The following is a 24,143-nucleotide window of genomic DNA, read 5'->3' on the forward strand; positions in this document are numbered from 1 at the left end:
ATATATACGCACACACACACGCACACACACACACTTATTGCTGTCTCACCTTTACCCATGATAAGCTTATAGTTTAATTAGCTTTATCCTCTGGAAAAAAAAAAAAGATTTGTATCTGCAAAGAATCTGCGTTCCCTGGAAAACGTGTGCAGTGTCCAATGTGACACCTGGCGTGACGTCACTCAGCAGCCTTGGCTGGCTGACTGGAGATAAGGCTGCCCGGAAGGGCAGGGTGGAGGTCTCTGCCATGCCACAAGATACTCTGCCTCTAGCCAGTGTTTTGGTGCGGTCCATCCGCCAGTTAAAGGTTCACCTGACAGTCCGATGCACCAGCCCACACTTTGCAGCAGTAGGCACAGTGTGATGAGAAGAGCGTTTTAAAGACGCCTTCCTCAGATAAGGGTCCTCCCTATCTGGACTCCCAGTCTGGAACCACAGGTATCGAGGAGGAACCCGACTCACGCCTGGCCCAGGAGACGCGGACCGGGATCTGCACTGCTGTCTTCGCAAAGCACCGACCGGGGGTTGCCTGCATGTGCTCAGTGGAGGATTGACCAAGCACATGTGAACACTAAACATTAAACTGAAGTACAAAGGAGTGAACCAAATACTGTACACATGATCAATTATTTAAATAAACATGCAAACTGAGCAAATGGTTTTATAAAATTATACGTGCTGTTTACATATAGAGAGTCAATGGAGACAGCTTGCAAAAACAAGAAAGCCAATTATAGACCACGTTCCACATGGCGCTATTTGTTAAAAGAACTAGTGCTTTATTCTGGAATAATGAAGTGGTCGGAGGAAGACTCTGAGCCGCTGTCTTTGGGGAAGAGGCTGGCAGGGCCAGCAGAGCGCGTGGTGGTGAGAGATCCAGGCTGGATCTGCAAGGCGTTACTGCTCTTAACACGATGAAGACAGAGCCGAGTGACAGCGAGTCGGCAGTTGGTGCTCCCAGATGGTGGGTGTGCGGAGCGTCCTGCTGTTGTTCCTTGTGCTTTTTTTTGGTATTTTCTTAACGTTCTCAAAGTATGAACCTGGAAAAGGAAGGGAGCCTCCTTGGTCCCTGTCAGCCCTCCCTGCTGTGCGTGTGCCCAGCTGCTTTGCTTTTTACTTCGAAACAGGGCAGCTCAGGCAGGGCTGAGACTTCCTGTCTGCTTAACAGGATTAGGCTCCCCCGCAAGCACAGAAAAACGACCTGGGATTGGAGCAGGAAGCTCCCCTCTCTCACGTGAAACATTTCAGGGGTCAGTAAGGGGCAGCCTGGAGATGCCATTTAGGACCAGGCTCTGCCATCCTCGGCACACAACACCTTCCCCTGCCCCTGGCCACTTCCCGGCCCAAGATGGCTGATGGAACTCCAGCCCTCACACCTATGTTCCAGGTAGGCAGCACCTTCCCAACCTGCGCCTGTGCTTACAGCTTCCTGGGCAGAGTTATTCACTTAGCTGGAGAGCTGCCAGGGAGACAGGGGATGTGTTTCGTTATCACACATGACCCAAGTCTGCGTTTTCTTCTCCTTTTAACTAGGGAAGAATGTTTCCTGGGGGCATCCACAAGCCCTGACTCAAAACTGTTCTCATCATCTCCCACAGGCGGCCCCTTGGAGTCAGGACAGCACCCAGGTGGCCCCGTGGAGTCAGGACAGGACCCAGGTGGCGTGCTTACACCCACTTCTCCCGCAGGCGGCCCCGTGGAGTCAGGACAGAACCCAGGTGGTGTGTGCACACCCACTTCTCCCGCAGGCGACCTCATGGAGTCAGGACAGAACCCAGGTGGCCCCTTGGAGTCAGGACAGGACCCAGGTGGCGTGCTCACATCCACTTCTCCCGCAGGCGGCCCCTTGCAGTCAGGACAGGACCCAGGTGGCGTGCTCACACCCACTCCAAATACCCAGTTCTCACAAGAGCTGCAGTTGCCACCTTCTGGGGACTCCAGACTTGCCTGAGTGCTTTCTACTTGCGCTTTCCTCCGTGGATGCTGTCGTCTGTCTGTGTAATAGCAGCTTCTTGTGTTCCTGAAAGCTTTAGCAAGCACATCCTTGCTTTCAACGCCCTGTTCCATCCTGGCGTGGACCGAGCACGTGCCTTTAACCTGCACCACGTCCTGCGGGTCCGACAGCTCCCCCACCCGGGACGCTGGGCTCCCCACTTCCGCCCGCCCCGCTCTCTGCTCCTCCCTGGGGATCCGACAGTGGGCGTCGCCTGCCTTCCTGTCCCTGGTTCCAGACCTCTCAGACCTCAGCCAGCAGCTGAGCCGAGAGCCCAACAGCAAGACCCCTCTGGACCTGGGAGGCAGTTCTGCACTCAAGCCCTGAACTCTGCAGAGTCTCCTTCTTCACAGTCATGAAGCAGAAATTGCCATTCGCATTGCCTGTCGATATCACCTCCATCATCCCACCAGATCAGCAGAAAGCTCACCCGAACCCCTGATTGTCTACCAGCCAAATAATTTTAAGCAAAAAACTGCATGTTCATGAAATAAGGAAAAAGAAAGCAGTCCTAGGGAGACAAGTGCCTTCCTTCTGGATCCAGAACATTTTTCAACTAAACTGCTGATGCCGCCACCACGTCTTTGGCTTTATAGTCGAGATGGAATTCGCTACCAAGGCGCTTCCTTACATTTGAGTTTGCACAAGGATGAAAGAACACAGGTGCGCTGTGCCCCTTTCTGAGTCAGTGACGTCTCTGCTCATGCCCACATTCCCTCTCTCGCTGAGTCTGTGTCACCCACGCCTCTATGGGTACAGCAATGCCTGCAAGTGCTCCCGTTGACAGAATGGCTTAGAATATGGGCTCCAGAGTCCAAGATCAATGGCTCCAGCCTGGCTCTCCCAGTTGTCCACCACGCAGTCATGAGTCAGCCATCTGCCCTCTGGGAACCTCTGTTTCCTCCTCCGTCATGGGGTGATAGTCCCCCCACCGTGGGTGTGATTCAAGGAGGGGAAAGCAATGGGCGTAAGCACCCAGTGAGCTGTTCCGCACAGGCTGAAACCACAATGTGCCTGACCAGTTTCAGACCTTCCTCACCTCCAGTATTCCCTCCTTCCTCCCTCGGCGCGCACAGACGAGCTCACACTGTTACTCAGTTATTTATAAAATAATGTAAGGCTGTTTCACACTTAGAGAAAAGTTGTAAGAGTGGAACAGAGACCTCCCCCAGGCCCCTCGTGTGGATCCCCATATCTATATTTCTACATCTGTCTACATTATCCATATATTAAAATGAAAAGCACAACTTCAAACTGATTCTTCCAATTTTTAAAATATTTATTTATTTGTGTGGCAGAATTAGAGAGACAGACAGACAGAGAGCGAGGTCTTCCATCTGCTGGTTCACTCCCCAAAAGGCCACAAAGGCTAGAGCTGAGCTGACCTGAAGCCAGGGGCCAGAACTTCTTTCAGGTCTCTCATGGGTGTGGGGCCCAAGTATGTACCATCTTCCACTGCTTTCCCAGGCCATGAGCAGGGAGCTGGGTCAGAAGTGGAGCAGCCGAGACTCAAACTGGCACCCGTATGGAATGCTGGCGCCACAGCATTCCCACTCAAGCCGCTATGCCAGGGCGCCAGTGCTGATTCTTCCAGTTCTTACCCAGTATCTCAGGGTCTTGTCTACTCATCTCTCCACGCTTGTGTAAGGAACCTGTCATTATCCTCAGTGTGTCCATAGGTTGGCTTGACCAAGTCCTGTGCCCACGGCCCCTGCTGCTCTCCGCTCCCTGTGCCCAGGTTACCGGCAGGCACTGGTCCCTCCATTCCTCCCTTGGTCCATGCACTGGGTGTGTGCCGACTCCTCCAGACCAGTGAGGTCAATGTGGGAGCAAGGTGGGACCATTGAGGAGAAAGGTTCATCCAAGTGAGGGGCAATGCAAAGAGATTCCGTGTAGGAGTCCATGCCTTGACCAGCCGGGAGGATGCTGGGGCATTAGCAAGGGACACCCACGAGGAAACAGGGGAAGCATGTGTCACAGGAAGGGGATAGCTCAGCTGACGCCCTGGGGACCAAGGGCTGGGTGACGTCTGAGATTGCATGTGGGCAGAGGAGCAGAATGTACGTCATGGAGGGGGGACTGAGAGACGGCCGCACCGGTGAGCAGAGCCAGGTGGTGAGGGGCTTAGGCGCGTCCATGTGGACTGATGCTGGAACCTCCCAGTTCTCTCTCTTCAGACACCTCTAGGTTCTGCAGGTTCCCTCAGACGACCCCATCTTTCATTTCCAACATTACTCCTCTCTGTGATATATATATAAAAACTACGTTTCACGGGGCAGGGACACTCTCTTGTTTACTACGGTCCCTCCAGTCTCTGAAAAACATCTGGCTATAGGATACTCTCAATAAGTATTCCAGGGCACAGTGAACATCTTTGGCTCCCATAAGCTCCCCTGGCCCCCCGTCAAACCCTGGCAGTCGGCAAACACCAGCCAGCTCCGCACAGGCAGCCCCCGACCCTCCATTTGTATGGAAAGTGTAATGGTTCATGAAATTGAGTCCGTCATCAAGCAGATGCTTATACATATATTTTGTAAACATTTCACCCTTGAAAATAGAGGACCGAAGTACGAAATTCTTGTGAGGCAGCAGCTGGAGGTGTTGGTTGAAATTAGAGATCATCGTTTCCACTAAGTGGTGCCAAATTTTGCAATGCAAAGTAGCATCTTCATGTTAATTCTGAAGAAACTGCCCGCCTCATTAGGCAGATAGGGCATCCTGTGGCTCACATGCAGAATAATGCCGGTGACAAATGCTTGCAGATGACAATGACTTCTCGTAGAACTGCTCCAAGGAGGTGGCCTGGGCAGATTCCAGAGGCCCGCTGATCAGTCAGGATAAGCACCGCTGTGCTGCAGTAACAAACCCATCTCAGGGTCTTCATGGAATAAAGTGATGTCTTCATAGCAATATGTCTGATGCAAACAGGGCTCCCGCCTTCATCTTGTGGTCAGTGCCGCCGGACCACGTGGTGTCCCTCAGTCATTTACAGCCTAGGAAGAGGGATCAAGATGACATTCGGGGCCGGCGCCACGGTTCAATAGGCTAATCCTCCGCCTGCGGCACCGGTACACCGGGTTCTAGTCCCGGTCGGGGCGCCAGTTCTGTCCCGGTTGCCCCTCTTCCAGGCCAGCTCTCTGCTGTGGCCCGGGAGTGCAGTGGAGGATGGCCCAAGTGCTTGGACCCTGCACCCCATGGGAGACCAGGAGAAGCACCTGGCTCCTGGCTTTGGATCAGTGCAGTGCGCCGGCCACAGTGCGCCGGCCACTGCGGCCATTGGAAGGTGAACCAATGGAAAAGGAAGACCTTTCTACTCTGTCTCTCTCTCTCACTGTCCACTCTGCCTGTCAAAAAAAATTTAAAAAATTTTTTAAGAAGATGACATTCAGCCATTGCCTCAGCCAGTGTTCTTGGCTGGTGGCCGGTGCTGGTCACAGGGCCTCAGCCTAGCAGCAAGGGGGGCTGGGGCACATACGGAGCACACGGAGAGGTGGGCAGTCCTAGCTGCCTTTCTCAAGCTGCTTTCGATGGTGTCAGGACGTGGTCTGTCACATTACGGAGTAAGAACTTCACCTGCAGGCAGCCCTAGATTCCAGCCCCAGGATCTCCGTCTGTAGCCGTGCTTGGACAGTCCCCAAAGCTTTCTCAATCTCGGTTTCCTCATCTGGAAATCAAGTCCGCAGCAGCCCCAACCTCGGGGTGGGAACCACACGCATGTTGAGAAAACACTAGCTTTGGTTTTACGTGAAGTTGGTGCAGGTTCTGGATCCTTCATTAGAGCAAGGATTTATCAGCCTAGAGCCATGCACAGAAAGGCGTGTGGCATGGTCTCCCGACCAAACCAGGATCAGGACCCGGCACACAGCAATGGGTTTCCTGGGATGCTGCACTGTTGCAGGCAGAGAAGTTATCTAGAGGCACCTGGGCCTTGACACTGCCTCACTCCTAGGGCTCAAGCTGGGGCTTGATAGCAGCAACTCTTCTGAAGGGAAAAGGCTGTATTTCCCTTTTCAAAAAAGATCGGTTTATTGATTGATTTGAAAGGAAGAGTTCCAGAGAGGAAGAGAGAGATCTTCGATCAGCTGGTTCACTCCCCAAATGGCCACATGGCTTGGGCTGCTCGAGGCCAAATCTGGGAGCCTGGAACCTCACTCCCTCTGTCTTGCATTTGGGTGGCAGGGATCCAGGCACTGGAGCCATCTCCCGTGAGTCTCCCAGATGCATTAGCAGAGAGCTGGGACAGAAGTGGAGCAGCTGGGCCTCCATCCAGGTGCTCGTATGAGATGCCGGTGACACAGGCTGTGGCTTAACCTGATGAACCACATCACTGCTTATGGGAAACACTGAAACTCCTGTAAAAGCAAGAGGCATTTTGGTAGCAAAAAGCACAATTCCCAGGGTCCCTGCGCCAGCCAGTTTGTACCATTGGCACAGCCTCCCACTGAGGACCGTGGGAGTCATGTTAAACTACAGTGAAATGCGGCTCCATTGCTATGCGCAGTGATTCCATCTCAGGGGACTTTTGCATCTCCATTTGACGTTAAGAAGAATCGCACCTCTGAGGATTATGTTTGGCTACAAGAAAATCTGACCAAGGTGGCTTAAACCATTTGGGGGTTATTTGGTGGTTGCTGGCATTGGTTTAACCTCACAGTGACATCTGGCCTCAAGATTGCAAGATGATTGCCTCAACTCTGGTCATCACATCTGCATCCAAGATAGAGATACGGGAAAGAAGTGATGGCCACGCCATCTTCTCCATTGCGTCTGGAAAGCCAAAGTTTCCTGAACTTCCATTCTTAGCCCACTGCTCCGGGAGAACTCTGCCTCCATGTAATTGGCCAGAACTATACTGTGTGCCCATTCCTAGTTGCAAGGGAAAATAAATATTTACATGCTTAGATTCCATCATAGAGGCAGGAAAGAAGGAACAGTTGTCGGAAGTGGATGTTAGATGCACCAGCGCACCGCGTCTGCCCAGGAACTTGGCCGAGTGTGTTCATTCCCCTGCCCACCCGAGAGGCCGTAGTCAGTGCCCGCTCAGGACTGTAGTCCCGCAGTCCCTCCAGTTCGAGGCTCTGTCTTCATGTCAGAGGCCTGAGCTTGGCTGGCAGGGCCCACGTTCCATTGAGAACTTCTCGTGTTGCCTGTTTTCCAAGTCTCTGTGATCTAGAAGGTACTGGGCCTCGGCGGAGCTCGCAGCTTAGCCCGCGGCTGCGTGTTACTGATGTGGGCGCAGGAGGGAGAGGGTCCTGCTGAGGCTTGTCACCCGGGACGGTCAGAACCCTCAAGGGAACGGACAGAACCAGCCTGCTCCTTAAATAGCGCTCAGCAATCAGACAGCTGAGGAAGCGTAAATGCGGTTCACTACGAGCCACAGAATTCGCTTCCTGGTGGCGCTTAGATGTGTTTTCCTTGCAAATCTCAAGAACTCTAGCTCAGGGCAAGTCTCGGTCGTGCTGGAGAAGGCGTGCCTTGTGAAGAGCGCAGCAGACAGCTGCGGGTGCTGAGAGATGCCTAACCTGACCATGGGGGCTGCCCAGCAGCCCCGGCCCCGGCCCCTGGCTTGTCCTGGGGAATGCAGTGTAGACACAGTGTCACAGAGATGGCTGGAGTAGGTCTGCGCCTGCCCATGTGAACACAACGCGTTGCGTGTTCAGGAAGTTCCCTGGTGCATGTTTGCATTCAGTGTCAACAAAGAACGGTTTCTGGTTAACACTTGTCTTGTAGAGTCATTGCTGGTGTCAAAGACCCTCCTGGACATGACACCTGGACATGACACCTGGACATGACACCTGCTTGGAGGGAGACGGAGGATTCTGCAGCAGTGGCTGGCTGAGCGCTGTTGTAAACAGATTTCATTCAAAAGTCACAATACTGGCTTCTTAGCCCGGTATCTCAAAGCACAACAGGGGATTCTGTGGCGAGCTGTGAGTTTTCTCTTCCTGTCTCCCCAGGGTGGGCCTGGCCAGGACAGCACCCGATCACCTGGGAGCACCCTAGAATATCAGAACCAGGGCCCCGCCCCAGCCCTGTGGAATCAGCATCTGTAGTCTAACAAGACCCCCAAGTGGCTCGTGTGCCCAGAGAGGGAGAACAGCCCTGGCCTAAAACAAGTTGTCAGGTTTGGCTGATGGTGGCCATGACCGGGGCACTCGTGCGAAGCCCACCTCCCAGGTCCCACCCCAGCCACTCAGGTCCTGAGAGGAGGGGCCCTGAGGATCCATGTAGGTCACAGGCAGCCCCGGCGACTTGAACCTGCTCGAAAACTTGGTTCTCCATCTTGGACATGCATCCGAATCTCCCAGGGAGATTTTCATTGTTTAACTGAAAAAAAATTGTTGCAAAAGCTTCACACATGCACCCTAGGAATTTACGTAACAGGTGTGACAGGTGCATCCTGGGAACTTACATCACAAGTGCACTCTGGGAACTTATATCACAGGTGCACCCTGGGAATTTACACCACAGGTGCACCCTGGGAGTTTACATGACAGGTGTGACAGGTGCACGCTGGGAACTTATATCACAAGTGCACCCTGGGAACTTATATCATGGGTGCACCCTGGGAATTTACATCACAGGTGCATGCTGGGAATTTACATCACAGGTGCACTCTGGGAATGTACAAAAGCCAGATACACAAAACTAAGAACATAAAACCTCCATAGCCCTTCCTCTGAGTGACTGCACTGTTAGCATCTCAGTGTAGGACCAGTTTTTTAAACAGCATATGCCTGTGTGACCTTTTTTTTTACCACAATAACATTGATACCATACAAGCTATTTTCAAACCTGTTTTTCTCAGTTAACAATCTCTGTAAGAATTCTTTTCTGCTTTTCTCCAGTGGACCCCACAGTGTCTTTTGTAATTAAGTGTTCTGTCACAGCTGAGCTCCCCCCAAGACCCATACGTGGCTTCTGGTTACTCCACGCACCTGCCCTGTGTGGTCCGTCCCACCCTGCCCTCCCCCTCCCAACCCCACAAGGCGCTGACTTGTGGCAGGACTGGGCCATTGAACCTGCAGAAAGTCCCGCCTTTGGGACTTCTCCCTGACTCACTTAGCTTCCTCTCCATCTAGGAAGGTGCTTGATGTGTTGAGTGCAGATTACAGGGTTCCACTCAAACCCCAGTGAGTGACAGCCTTCAGGGAATAGGGCCTGGGAACCCGCCTTGCTGGTGCGTCTCCTGCCTTGCTGGCTCATCTGACTTTCGGAACGGAGGCATCCTGGCCCAGTCAGTGCAGAAAGATGAGTTGGCTCCTACGACTACCAAGAACATCGCTTGTGTGTCTGGGTTCCGAGAAGGCCATGATGACAGGCGAGCGTGGGGTCTCCCTCTGATGCTTTCCCTAATAGGATCTGGGCTCTGCTGTTTGCTTATATTCATTCTCTGATAAGAAACTCAACTTAGCTGGAAGGAGCCCCTATCTGAGGCTTGCAGCTGCGGCTCTTTTTGAGGGCTTAGCTATGCTTGTAATTTTCCCAGCCAAATTCACTCTCGACTTGGGTTCTGGCTCGTGATAACGGCCGATGTGTGACCGAGTGGAGATACGAGAAACCTGGAGCACTCCAGAAAATCCGCAGAAGTGCGGTCTGAAGCTGAGAAACTCAGACACTGGCTTCCTGCAAAATGCTTTCAGGCATCTTCACACAGAGGCACTGTGCGATCTGTGGCTCACGGCGACGGTGCCTGGAGCAGTGGCGGCTCTTCCGGTAGGGCTGTGGGCTCAGCATTGAGAACCAAGGGAACTGAATCCCTGCCTGTCCCGAAATCTGTGTGCGTACCAGGCAGGGGGAGCCATGTATGATCATGGGCAGAGGCCCCGAGAAGATCTTAACCGTAGTGGGTTCTGGGTTCCATTTTCATAATAAGTATATTTTCCCCTGCCTTTGTCTGAAGATAACGTGTGTGTTGAGATGGGAAGAGAGATTGCCATTCCCCTAGAAAACCTATCATTAGCCAGAACCATGTATGGTCACATCATATACCTCCAAGTCAGGAACCCTAGTAATCCCACCCCGCACACGTCCCAAACTCACCCCTAGGCGTGTTGCTTCTGTGGTCATCTTGGAATGACTTCAGTAGCCTGATTCTCCCATCATGGCCCCCAGCATCGTGGCCCTGTGCAAACCCCACGGCCCCCAAGCCTCCGTTTCCTCATCTACAACAAGGGTGCGTGGAGGAATCAAACAAGAGCTCCAGTCCCAAGGGACCCAGTTACAGGTGTTCCGTACACACTGGCTGTTGTTTGTATTATAAGTTCCTGCTGGTTGGCCTGAAAATGACCATGAGTCAGCACTTAGAGCAATGCTCTAGGACTCGGAGCACTATTTCATGGATTTCAGAAAAATAGATTAGATTCCAGAGCCTCGGTCTTCACCGTACTCTCTCTGCCGGCACAGTCTGAAGCCTGCCCTCCGTGCATATTGGCAGCAAGAGCAGCCCCCCGCCCCGCCCCGTAGTCTCCCTCTGCTACCCCTGTGCTCGCTGGCAGCTCCAGCCCTCGTCTGGGCCCACGCCTCACTGCAGATGGAGCTCTAAGCCGTGATGTCAGATGATAAAAGATGCTGCAGTCCGGTTCTAAGATTCTAAGAATCACACTGTCGGAGCCTCTGCAGTTACACGCTGAATTAAGTGGTGCCATCTTGAAACTGGGCGGGAGGCAGACAGAGGCAGTCTCGGGGCAGGCTGGAGCAGGCCTCCAGACAGGGGAGGCCCGGGCTGGCCTGCAGGGTGGAGGGCACATGGAGCCGTGTCAGGAGAGAGGCCGGGGGAGGGGGGCGAGGGAGTACACGGGTGGTGCTGGAGGCCGGAGGCTGGGGCATGGGTGAAGGCACCTGGCATGGCGTGCCCGGGGCCTGGGAACCCAGACCAGCCCCCATGGGCCTTTAAAAAGCCACAGACAGTCCCCTGCCAGGAAAAACAACCAATGCTATTTAGAGAAAAAGCAAGGCATTCCTGACATCCAGACATGGGACTCCCGGGGGAGCAGTCCCCCACGGCGGGTTCTCAGCTGATCATGGCCGTGCACCCGTGGGGGCTCCACACTGGTTTCTGGGGTCCGCAGAAGGCAGGGTGCTCCTGGGAACATGTTCTCTCCTTGGGGAGGGGCCATGGGAACTGCAGCCACCACCAAGGGCCTTCCAAGGGCACGTGTCTGTCCACGGCCATGGCCGGCTGGCTGGCTCCCTGGTCGGCTGAAGCAGCCATCTTTCAGGTGGCTGAGAAGTCAGCCCGGGATGCCTGACGCAGTGCTGCCCCATCCAGGGCCGAGAAAGAAAACTCCGCTTTGTTACCACGCACATCAGCTGGGAACCAGGGGCTGCTGAGCCACTGCTCCCGGGCCCAAAGTCCTGTGTGTGCAAGGAGCACACACACACACACACACACACGCAAGATGGTGGGGAGCCCGGCTGTGCGTGCATCCGTTCTGTAACTAGGCGTGAGGGTCTCTCTGAACACTTGGAGAATGTCCACACCCTCTAGTGGACACAGACAGCCAATGAGCAAGCCTATTCGGTGAGGAGAGTTAGGGAGCCAAGGGAACGGGGACAGAGTGGGCAGTGCCGGGGTGAGGTGACAGTCCTGCTGTTCTCAATAGAGCAGTCAGGGAAGGCCCACCTGAGAACGTTATACCTGAGCACCGCTGAGAGACGTGAGAGAAGGAGCCCCATGGGTAACTGAGGGAGAGCAGTGCAGGTGGAGGGAGCCGGGTGTGCAGAGGTCCTGGGGGGCGGGGGGATGTGTCTGCCTTGCAGGAGGCAGTGCGGGAGGCAAGTTTGCAGGAGGCAGTGCGGGAGGCGAGTTTGCAGGAAGCAGGAGAGCCAAGCCGTCACAGCTGTCAGCAGGAGAGTGACGTGGTCTGACCAGCCTCTGTGGCCCCCTCCTGCTGTGTGTGAAAGCGAGGCTGCTGTGGGTGGGGAGAGCGCACCCACCAGCCGCTGCAGCCGCATGGCAGCGGTGGGGGTGATGGGTGCGGGTCAGGACCAGCATGCCTTTGGAGGGGCTGACGGCCGGTGCGTGTGGCGTGAGGGGCAAGCTCAGGCCCCATTGTCCCAGGAGGGTTCCTTTGCCAGTGCCCACCCCGAACCTGTCCTCCCAACAGCGCCGTCTGGGGGCGAGGGCCAGAGGAACCCTCTTCTTCCAGAGCCGCCTCTTCTAGGAACAGCAGCCACGAAGGCTTTCCCTGGTGGGGGCCCCGGCTGGGAGGTGCGGCCGCCTGTCTTCTAGACAACGCACTGCCCCGCTCTCCCGCCTGGACGTGGGGACACAGGTCCTCCCCAGTTTCCTAGCCGTGGCTCAGGGTGGCAGAACCCAGACACTGTCAGTGATGGAGGTGCGCTCTAGGTGATGCTCCCCACCGCATAGGTGCTATGCACTGGGGGAAACGCAAGTCAGGACGGGTGTGTGGTGCTGTGGTTAAGACACCACTCGGGGTGCTGGCGTCCCACGTGGGGTGACCCGGCGCGAGCCCAGATCTGCTTCCAACTCCAGCTGCCCACCAATGCACAAGCAGCAAGGCAGGAAGCGACAGCTCCTGTAGCTGGGCCCCGCCCACCCGAGCGAGGCCAGGTTCCTCCCACCGAGTGTAGCCGGGCCCCTCCCACCCGGGCCCCTCCCACCGAGTGTAGAGTGTAGCTGGGTCCCTCCCACCGAGTGTAGCTGGGCTCCTCCCACTGAGTGTAGCTGGGCTCCTCCCACCGAGTGTAGCCAGGCCCCTCCCACCGAGTGTAGCCGGGCCCCTCCCACTGAGTGTAGCCAGGCCCCTCCCACTGAGTGTAGCTGGGTCCCTCCCACTGAGTGTAGCCAGGCCCCTCCCACCCTAGTGGAGCTGGGTCCCTCAGGCAGAGTGGGAGGCTTGGGTTGAGTTCCAGGCTCCTGGCTTCTGTGTGGTCCAGCCCCAGCTGTTGGCAGATGGGAGGTTTCTCTCCCTCCCCGGGCCTTTAAAAAACAGGACTGAAGTCAGCTGAACCTGCATTCTGATTGGTCTGTGCAGGATCATGGAATCTGCTTCACCGTTCTGAACCTCAGTTTTCCGATCTGTGAAGTGGGTGGGGTTGGCTCCCTGCCACACGTAGCTCGGGGCCCTGGCACGTGCTGCTCAGCCATCACTTCCCGAGATAGCAACGTGAATGAGCGGCCTTTGTCCCACGCACGGATCAGCTGAGCCCTGTGATTGCTGAGAGACTGGACGGAAGCCCTGAGTCCCCCTCTCCTCTCCGTGGCTGGCCCCTCCCTGTCCCCCCTTCTGCTTGGATTTGGGCTCCCACGGTCTTACCCCCCCCCCCCGCCCTGGCTGTGCCGTTTATTTCAAGTCTCTGCGGGTCAGGCCCGGGGGTGGGAGCCGTGCAGGAACTCTGGTCCTCACCGGCCGGCGCAGGCCAGAGGCGGGCTGGCTCCTGGCAGGCGAGGCTCCCGGGTTAATGGCTTTTCGGAACCACACAAGTACTGAAGGAGGAGAATGGGATTTAAGGAAACCCTGGTACTACAGGGCGTCAGGTTCCTTCGCGGCTGAGGAGGAAGAGGAGGGGTGGGAGGGAGCAGAGGGGGACAGGAGAAGAGAAGGAACAAACCCCAGCAGGCTTTGCGGTCAGCGTGTTCTGTGCGTAACATTTTTGGTCCTTTAAATGAGCTTCCCGGTGGCTCTGATTTTCGGCCTGTGTTACAGTGGAGAGAACTGGACTCTGGGTAGTTCAGGAGCTGGCTCAGGGTCACGCAGCTACTGAGCGGCATTGCGGGTTTTGGAAAACCAGCAACCTTGGCACCAGAGCTGGGACCCTGCCCCCTCTCCCCGGAGTTCCTGCTCTGACCCCACCCTCCCCAACCCCTCTGTCCAGCAGCAGCCCCAGCAGCCCCTCCTCCTTCCTGGGCCCAGGGCACCCTGCAGGTTGTGCGGTCCCCATGCCGGAGGTCTCCGCGGCAGCCTCGTTGTTCTGGTCCTGAAGTAATACAGCGGGTGATGGGTGACCCCGCTGCCTTCCTGCTGACTGTAAACCAGTCAAGATCAAACCCTCGGTGGGAAGCAGGGGTAGCCCTCATCCACCGTGGAGGCCAGGGTCCGGTCCCGCTTGGTATTGAAGTAGTTTGATTTCTCTCAAGGTCCTGCCTCTGCTCTCCTTTGCAAGACACTGGGAAGTGTATCCATTGGTGAGTTTTAGATGGTCTGGTTATTGGTGCGCTCTAAACGCTCTGCAAGGGAGATGAGTGTGGAGAGAAGCCGGATGCATTATTCATTTGACCAGCGCTCCCTGCATTTCAGAAATGAGAGCACACCTGTGTTCAGGCAGTGCTACCCCAGAGTTTAGGAGGGATTCAGCTGGAGATACACTTGTCACTTGAAGTCTGGCTTATTTGAGAAGTTAGGAGTGCATGGCTCAAATGCCCCGGGCCCGTGAGAAGCCGCAGATGGCGTTGTTATCTTTGTGTCTACTTGTCCTGTTTCTCCAGCTCCATGGCGGGACTCTTGATGGCGAGAATCGAGTCCTGTGCCTACTCACACCTGCAGTGCTGGCGCGCTGCCCTGTCCTTGTTTGTTGTGGATGAGGGAGTCCCCGGGGAGAAAGCTGCAGAGGCCGGACCTGGAGTGGTGCTTGTCCTGCCGCCAGCCTGCAGACTTGCCCCAGCTGTGCTGTGGCCGATGCCTGGTCCATCGACAGGCTCAGCGGTGGCCTCTGATGCCCTGTATGGGAACTGCCCATGACTTCAGCCAGCTGTAAATAGAGCCATTATTCAGTTGTTCTCGACCAGTGGTCCTCAACCCGGAGAAACACCAGGAGCACTCGGCAAAGTGCTGATGGCCGGGCCCGCACCAGGCATCTCCCTCAGTGGGTCTGCTCATCCCTAGGCCTCCATGGCAGACTTCTATAAAGTAGCAGCCTACAACAGAAGTGTATTCTCTAACGATTCTGGAAGCCAGAGATGCAGAATCAGGGTGTGGGGGGCCCCAGTCCCACTGATGGCTGTGGAGGAGCTTGCTTCCTGCCCCCCCCCAAGCCCTGGTGGTGGCCGGCATCCCTTGGTTTGCATACACATTGCCCCATCTCATCCTCTGTCTTCACATGCCTTCTCTCCTTCTCTGTCTCATGTCTCCGCCTTTCTTTTATAGGGACTTTCGCGGCTAAAGCCAGGGCCCATGTGGATAACATGGGGTCAGCTCCCTGAAATCTTTAACTCAGTCACCCCGCTAAGAGCCTTTCTCTGAACGCCGTCTCGTTACACTCCCGAGTGTCTTTTGGGGACCCCCACGTGGTCCCCTGTGGCAGGTGTGGTTTGGGGTCTGAGAGCAGGCGTGTTTGCATCTGACATACTCACAATTGATGCTGAAATTTGCTCAGAGGTTAGAATTTAAGGGCTCAGACTGCTGCTCTGGTGGGAGAGAAATAATACAATGCCTGCTTTGAAGTAGCACCTTTTCAGTGGAGTTCTTAAAATAGATTTTATCTCATGAGATTGATTTATGGTACCCATTAAGCCAGATGCATAGCTATACCACTAGAATTAATTTTAAAGTTGCTAACCCTTAATTATTTGCTGAAGATAGGACAAAAAATGTTGGAAGCAATTTGGAAATAGTCTTTTACTCAGCCTGTAATGGATGCTATTTAAAACAATGGCTTTTCATATCCTCATACAAATGATGCAGCTAACGTTCAGAACCATGGACTACTCAAATGCTTGGTATCCTGAGAGGGCCACCAAGGCCGCCAGGCTGTGTGGTGGCTTCCCATAGCCGGGCATGTTGCCGTGGAATTCACAGATAATCCTGGATGCAGATCCTGGCTGAAGGAGCCCGCGCCCTTCCTGGTGACGAGGAGTTAGGTCTTCATTGTCTTGTCTGAACTGTGTGGGTGACAATGTTTGTCCTGATAATTAGCGGGCTTACTATGATGATCAATTAAGTGCACTTTGTACCTACCAAGTGTTTTTAAATATGCTACCTCTGTAATGATGAGGTTGCAAATAGAGGTAAGTGAAGGTCACCCGTGGAAGTCTGTCTCCTGAAGACAGTTCTCAAGGAAGCTCTGGTTCTGAGGACTTTGGCACTCTGCAGTGGCTTCTCTCGGGGCCATGTGGCCATTTCCACGGACAACCCCCGTGTCTCCCATCCCACATGGTCTTTTTCAATGTGCCCTTGACTTGACGTGGGGACTTGATGGCTTCCCCCTGGGTCTGAGTTGTTTGAGCAAGCCCTGCAGGTGGCAGAGTTAAGGCTGTGTGATTCCTCGGGGGGGTTGGGGGTCCCAAAGGGCCGTGCAGCTGTCACCTTGCTTCTGGGAACCTGACTGTCTGGGGCCCTTCCACCCCGAGGCCACCATGTTGTGAGGAGGCCAAACACACCCGAGACCCTGAGCTCCGGGATAGCAGGGACTGTGCCGGTTTATCGTCACCGTCTCCTGCACCGGTGTGGTGCCTCACAGCTGGCAGGCATCTTCGTGAAGCGAACAAATCTCTGAGGATGCATCCCAACATGTTCTCGAGGGCGGGCACTGGGGTGCAGAGGGCTGAGCTGCAGCTTGGGGTACCCACATCCATCTCAAAGCCCCCGTTCCAGTCCTGCTGCTCCGCTTCTGATCCGGCTTCCTGCTAATGCGCCTGGGAAGGCAGCAGACCATTGCCCAGGTGCCTAAGTCCTGGCCACACGACACGGGAGACCTGGCTGGAATTCCTCACACCTGGCTTTGGCCTGGCCCAGCCCAGGTGCTGCTGACATTTAGACGCTGAGCCAGCAGGTGGAAGATACTCTCATTCCCTCGCTCTCTTGCCGTTGGTCCCCACCCCCGCCCCATCGCTCCCTCTGTTTCTGTGACTGTCTTTCTAATTGTAAATTTCCTCACCACCAACACAAATGTTGGAGTTCAAGTGTTCAGTTTCTGGTGCTCACTGGCAAGAAGTTTATCCTTGGGCTTCTTCTGAACCCTGGCCTGCGCACGGTGGGGAGGGGGTGTGTGCACCAGCTACCTCAGCTCCAGGTCTCTGCGAATGGGCCCCTGGAGCAACCCCAGGAGTGCAGTTTGCCGACTCTGCTTCCTTGCTCCTGCTCTCAGCGTGTGCAAACCCCCCACACCTGCATGCTGTCTGCCCTCAGGTCTCTCGATAGGTGCCCCCCACCCTGAAGACACAGGGCAAAGGTAGGCTGGGTGTTTTCTCCTTCTCTCTCTCAAACAAGTTTAAGATATACATACAGATATGATATATACGATACAGATATATCTGTCTATGATATATGTGTATATGCCAAGGCACGATAGTTCACGGAATCCAGCATAAATCGGGTCTCATAAACGCATGGACTTTCTGTCCGGACCGATTTGCTGCTGGTGTTGATGAGAGCGGCTCGCGCCCTCGCTGGCGACGCACTCTGCCCGTGGAGACTGTTTCAGATTCTGGTCTTGTAAGCCAGCCTGTTAGCGCCGTTGTCGCTCCTCATGATAGCAGGTGCCACACATCCTCTACGCCGTGCACCGTGCTAGGCTTGCCACGCAGATTATCTCGTTTATGTCTCACAGCCGCCCCCGTGAGCCGAACGTGCCGGCAGCATCCGCGGTCCACAGTCAGCCACAGAGCTGGGGTCTCCCCCAGACTGACTGCAGAGCCTGGGGTCCTGGTGGGGAGTCCTGGGGCCCTGATTATCCCCAGAGGAGTGGCTTAAGGATGAGAAACCCTGAAGGTCTTACAGGGTGTTTCCTCGTGGTGCTTCTAGGACTTGGGTCCACTTCCAGGTTTTCTGGCACCGGGAAGTTACTGTTACCTGTGATGCTGCGAACTCACTCACCGCTGTGCTTCTTGCTGCTGCCGCTGCCCATCCACCGGGGCCTCCCAGAGCGCCACCTGTTGGCCATATATCCCACTGCCGCTCTCCACTGTGAGCCTTATTCCAGCTGGTCCTCACCAGTCCTTGACCAGGTTATGGAACTGTGCAGCAGTGGTTCCCTCTCCAAAGAGCTGCCAGTTTTCAGTGTTTGTGCCCCAGTTACCCAGGCCTCCTCAAATGCACCAGGTTCTATCAGGCAAACCCTGCGTCCCAGATCAATGCACAGAAATGGTGCAGACGCCACGCCCAGCACCTGCTCCTCATCACCTAACCCACCTGTGTAGCATGAGGAGCGGTGGTTAGCTCAGGGAGACTCCCTACCTGCTCTTCTCGTTGAAGAAACCATCATGACCTCCGCTTTGTAGTGGGTGCATCGGGACAGCATGAAGCAAGCCATCGTCTAGCCTTGAGCTTGACACACAGGAAGTCAGAAGTTGTATTTGCCATCCCTGTCGCTACTAAGCAACTTGGTACTTACTCTGCTTTGAACTGCATGGCCTATTTTATGCAATTGGACTGTATTTTCTATCACACACCTTCTAAATGTAGATATTGGTCCCCTTCCCCTCATTTGTATATCCAAATCGTTTTAATTTAATCCAAACCCAATTTTATTTTTTATTCCCATCAGTAACCAATCGCAGCCTGCCTGCCATCCAGGAAGATGCTGCCTCTTAAAGTGTGTCTCGGCACCCCTTGCAACACTGATTTATGATGTGGCATTTAGCACCCTCGGCTGCCTCGGAACCCAAGGGGCAAATTGGTTACCTAGCAACCATGCAAACGCCGGCACTGACGATGCAGGTTGGCCCCGTTTTGCTATAATGGAATAATGTGTCTTATGAGAACGAGAAGCTGAGGTGTGCTCTCTGAGGTCAGAGCTCTGGAGCAAAGGGGCCTCTTGAGGATGGATTGCACAACCAGCCTGGTGTCGTCACCCTGAGCATCCCGGGGCTGGGAGAACACTGCGGGCACATCCGGCTCGCCTGGAGGTCTGTGAGCAGAGTGTGAGTTCCGGTGCCTCTCGGGGGGAGGGCAGCCCCCGCTGGAAGCATGATTTCACACGCGCGGAGCCCGCTCGGCCCCAAGGGCAGCTGACTGGGTGAGGCGCACCCTGCCCCTTCCTCTACCCAAATGAAATCTCTGGGTTAACAAGGGAACCTCACAACGTTTGTGAAAAATGCATATTGTGAGAGAACAGTGCAAGGGTTTCAAAAGATTTTTGCACTGAAGTTATCATTTCATTCCATTTCTTTAAAGTGAGAGAGGGAGAGGGAGAGGGAGAGGGAGAGGGAGAGGGAGAGGGAGAGGGAGTCTTCCATCTGCTGGTTCACCCCCCAAATGGCCACAACAGCTGGAGCTGGGCCAATGCAAAGCCAGGAGCTTCCTCCAGGTCTCCCATGTAGGTGCAGAAGCCCAAGCACTTGGATCATCCTCTGCTGCCCTCCCGGGTACATTAGCAGGGAACTAGACTGGGAGTGGAGCAACCAGGACTCGAATGGGCACCCATACGGGATACTGGTACTGCAGGTGGTGGCTTTACCTGCTGTACCACAGCACCGGCCACTCATTCTGTTTTTCCATGAACTTTTCAAGTCCCCTTGTGTTACCATCTAGGTGTGTAATGTGTCGATAAGTCATAAGATTACATGGTGACTATAAAGATAAATAAAGTCACCTGTAATAAAATAGCTTTAACAGGCAAATGCTTGGGCATGATTGCGTCAGTAGGTATGACGTAGAGAAGTGTTGGCACTGTTCACCATGAGTGAGCTCAGACTTAGGAGACCTGAGAGACTCGAACCTTCCTGGAGCAGAGACCCTAGCAAAGGGGTCTGCAGAGGGAAGCAGAGGAAAATCACCCAGCAAACTCCCCGCTTATGCATACAGCCACATGCTGGGCCACATTTTTTGCCTCCATGAATGCGGGATGCAGCGATGGGAATCAAACAGGAAATGAGATCATTCTTCATCGAGGGGACGCCTGGAGCCTCAGGACTGGGCTGTGCCTGGCTCTCCCACGGACAGCCGTGCTGGTAGTCACCAAGCACCACCCCACAAGTGCCGCAGCTCCTCGGTGTGGCTTCAGTGCCAGCCTGCCCAGCCGTGCCGTGCCTTGCTTCTCACTCCTCTCGACAGTTCACCTCCGCTCCTTGACCCGCACTTCAATTCCTCTTACAGCCTCGTCGCTGTTTCCTCCTCAGTCAGGGGAGCCAGTTTGGTAGGACTTTAGGGAGGATTCAGCGATCCCTGTGAAATGCTTGGTGAACGCAGGACCTGCAGTCCTGGGGGAGCTCAGTGGGGTTTGCTCTCAGTGTTCCAGTGCTGAGCGCAGGGTCACCTGTGGCTTTTCAGCTGGAGGAGGGGATGATAACAACGCAGACGCGGCAGAAACCCAGAAATCCCGCTCTTCCCCTGGGCGAGGGAGCTGCGGCACAGGTTCCCCCGTGCTGCCTGCAGCTCTCTGGAGAAGCTGCTGTCGCCCTGTGCTGGGTGTTCAGGGGGCTGAGTGTACGAAACGCATTTGCAGCTAGGGACAATCTCAACTTTTGATGCGGTTGTAGCCCGACAAATTGAACCTGTTGGTTTATCTACACATCATACCTTCACCTGTAGAGGCGTGTCTGTGGGTCTTTAGCATGTGGACCTGCAAACACACACACACACACACATACGCACACACATTTCAAAGGGGTGGACCATCATCTCCCAGTGTCCAAGGGGCCTTGGTTCTAGGACCCCCTAAGGATACTCAAACCTACAGATATTCCACTCCCTTATATGAAATGGTGTGGTATTTGTCTAGAATGCATGTGTGTCTTCCTGTATGCTTTAAACCACCTCTAGATTGCTTAAAATACCTAACAAAGGGGGCCGTGCTGTGGCACAGTGGGTTAAAGCCCTGACCTGCAGTGCTGGCATCCCTTATGGGTGCCGGTTCAAGTCCCAGCTGTTCACTTCCGATGACCTCCCTGCTAAGGCACTTGGGAAAGCGGCGAGGTTAGCCCACGTCCTTGGCCCCTGCACCTATGTGGGAGACCCGGAGGAAATTCCTTACTCCTGGCTTTGGATTGGCTCAGGTCTGTCCAGTGCAGCCATTGAGGGACTGAACCAGCAGATGGAAGACCCCTCTCTCTCTGTCTCTACCTCTCTCTGTACCTGTGTCTTTCAAATAAATAAAATAAATCTTTTTAAAAATACCTAATACAAGGTGAATGCCATGTGAATAGCTGTTGGCTACATTGTTTAGGGAATGTCACCACAAGCCTCTTCCTCAGGGGCACCCTTGTCCCCTGGGTGTTACTGGGCCTCAGGTGTTTGGGTATGTGGATAAGAGCCCACAGGACCGGGAGCCGACTCGGTGGTGAAAGATGACTCCTCGGAGCCAGGATCTCCCTTGGTGCCTTTCCCTAGGCAGCCATCACATGATGTGTGTCTCCCAGAGGTTCTTGTTGCAAAACAAGCAGATGTATCCTTTCAGTGTTGTGCCGTGCCTGAGGCAGGAGCCTTCCCTGCCTCCATTCCTGCACCTGCTCCCCTCACCTGTCACCTGCAGCTTCTCTCCCTCACTCGGTTCTTGAGTCTTCCTCCTGCTTGTTCATGCCTATGGGATGGCTCGTTTGATGGAGGAACCCTAATTCGTTCAAACGTGTCTTCGATAGTTTTCGTAAGATAGAAATACCTAAAGCAGAAAACAAAGTAGCCTATCACTTCATGACCCAGATGACCAAGTTACCGTTTCTCTTCTAGCAAAATAAAAGTAATGGACGCACGTGGTGGAAACAGGAGCAGGGCGAGGTGGGAGGGAAGAGCTTGACCAGAGCCGCTCCTCCCAGCAGCCCTGGCGTGGACCCACGTTTCTTTGCTTCCAGACCGTGCTTTGTGTGTGCTGCTTTCTTTGTTGCCCGATCTTCCTCCGGCTTGTGCCCCCATCACGAATTGGGCTCTCAGACGCCTTGGAGGCACAGGCTGTGCACACTCTCCTCTTGCATTCCTCTTTCCCGGCTGCTTATTAAAGCTGGCAAAGGACGTTGAAGGTGTATAGCTTAAGGTGGGAGTGGGTGCCCCAGTGCTGTGTTCCCTCAGCCCAGCCGGTCGTGGCTGCCGCTGTGTGGTCACACCCTCTCTCTGCACCTGTGGCTTCTCCAGGCTCTTCCAGGGCCTGGAATTCCTTGCCTACACAGAAAGCCCAGGAGCAGGGGAGTTAATGTTCCCAGAGGTAGCCTGCAACCAGTGCAGTGCTGACAGGGTCAGTGGGTCAGTGCTGGGGCCCCTGTGTGTGGAAGAGCTGCGGTCTGTTGTTTCTTGCAGGCCCCAGTGAAAACCAGCTCAGCAGGCCACCTGGATTAGAGGGTTAGGTCTCTCCTCTTCCCCCACCCCCGCCTTCCCTCTCCTGCTCGCTGAGTCCACCCCTGATATAAAAGTACGTACAGTGCTGGCATCGTGGTGTAGTGAGTAAAGCCACTACCTGCAACACTGGTAGCCGTAAGTGTGCCGGATTGAGTCCTGGCTGCTCCACTTCCCATCCAGCTCCCTGCTAATGGCCTGGGAAAGGTAGCAGAGGATGTCCCAGGTACCTGGGCCTCTGCCACCCATGTGGGGGATCTGGAAGAAGCTCTTTGATCCTGGCCTTGGCCTGGCCCAGCCCTGGCTTTGTGGCCATCTGGGGAGTGAACTAGTGGATAGAAGATCAATCTCAATCTCTCTCTCTCTCTCTCTCTCAAAAAAGAAAGAAAGAAAGAAAGAAAGAAAGAAAGAAAGAAAGAAAGAAAGAAAGAAAGAAAGAAAGAAAGAAAGAAAGAAAGAAAGAAAGAAAAAGAAAGACAGACAGACAACTGCTTGCACCCAAGACCTTGTCCCAGACACAGTCCTGGGGGAGCTGATTCAATATGGAGCCCCAGCTCTGCCCCTCTGTAGCCGGTTACGTGTAACAAGTCACTCCCTACCCAGTAAGCTCCTTATCTCTGACAGTGACAGAACCTACCTCAGCAGGTCGTCAGGACATTTAACAGAGATCACGTATGTGAAGCGTCTGGTGTGCTGCTCATCAGTACATACTTAAAATTCTTTCATGTATTATATCTGTTAGATAACAGCAATTGCATTACACAGAGCTACTTAATGACATACTTACATCAAAAGCCTGGTGAAGGCTAAATTTTCTAAAATTGGTCTTGGCCTTCAGCGGGGGTCTCTTTCTTTCTGGCACTTTGATTTAGCCGATGATTTCGAGCGTCCACTGTGTGCCAGGCAGGCCTCTAGGAGCAGCCAAGCCACCGTGAACAGAGCAGACAGCAACACACCCCTTTATGGTGCTCAGGTGCAGATGGATCTGTGCAGCAAAGCCGTCTGCACTCTGGAGATGTGAAGACCAAGGGGACCTAGCTGTCACCTCTAGAAGCCTAATCGTTTGTAAAATATACGCGGCTGAAAGCATTGTTGTGGGTTTATCTGTTTTACACGTTTTTTAGACTCCCAGTAACACCTGTGTACCAGGCTGTGTGCTCAGCGGCCTCCACGTGGGAAGATAAATACCCTCGGCGCTGGAACCGACGAAAGCCTCCAGGCTGCCGAACTGGGACAGTGGAAGAGCTCGGCTCACTTCTGATAGCCAGCCTGCAACTCTCAGACCAAAAAGAAATTTAAAAATGTCTTTCTAATCACTGGTTCTAATACAAATAAAATGTGGTGATTCATTAATCTCCTTACCCTCTAATTGCAAATTGAGTTTTCTCTAGAATACACCTAAAGGAGGTAGATGCCTATTAGACAGTTCAGGGGAGTTTTATTTAAGCTGCAAATAAAATTAGTTTACTCATTTTTAATTTAATTCCCAGAAGGCATTTTGGAAGCCTTCCCTTCTCATTTGACCTAAAACCATTTTTTAAAATTATTGTTCTCCTAAATTGAAGCTCTTTCCAGCATTGCGCATTAGAAGTCTTAAAACTCATCTGTTTTCTTTTTTGTAATTGACTCACAAATGCATAATTGACTCACAAATGCATAATTGACTATGCATGGCATTTTAAAAGGGCAAAGTTTCCATTTGCTTCTCAATTTCTTTGAGGGTCTTCATCTTTCTGAGCCATCTCCCAACAATATTCCAAGGGATTGCTCAGGTCTCCCACGGATACCCCACACCACTGGCTTCGGGGTGTAGGGGCTGCTTGTCTTCCCAGCAGTCATGGCGGTAGAAGATCTAGCTGATGTGGACAACTTTCAGGGTCTTCATTTGCAACTAAAGTCATCTGTACAACTGTTTCTATGTTGCATTAGCAAAACTGTGAACACCACACCTACACATATCCACACAGCCATCTACTTACGTATTTTTA

At 53.9% G+C, this 24,143-nt stretch overlaps 1 protein-coding gene across 4 annotated transcripts in view; it reads left to right on the forward strand.

The window, feature by feature from the left end:
- CDH13 (cadherin 13) overlaps positions 1-24,143 on the forward strand; it is a 1,467,366-nt gene that overhangs the window by 1,155,870 nt on the left and 287,353 nt on the right. Inside the window, exon 7 of one of the 4 annotated variants that reach the window (XM_051847324.2) lies at positions 23,280-23,508. The exons of the other annotated variants lie outside the window; for them this stretch is intronic. Within the exon in view, the coding sequence (XP_051703284.1) occupies positions 23,280-23,290 (11 nt within the window). The 3' untranslated portion in view covers positions 23,291-23,508. Of the gene's footprint in view, positions 1-23,279; positions 23,509-24,143 lie in introns of those variants that run through there. 4 annotated transcript variants of the gene reach the window in all.

The sequence above is a fragment of the Oryctolagus cuniculus genome, chromosome 18 (genome assembly GCF_964237555.1).
Source record: "Oryctolagus cuniculus chromosome 18, mOryCun1.1, whole genome shotgun sequence".
Taxonomy (NCBI): domain Eukaryota; kingdom Metazoa; phylum Chordata; class Mammalia; order Lagomorpha; family Leporidae; genus Oryctolagus; species Oryctolagus cuniculus.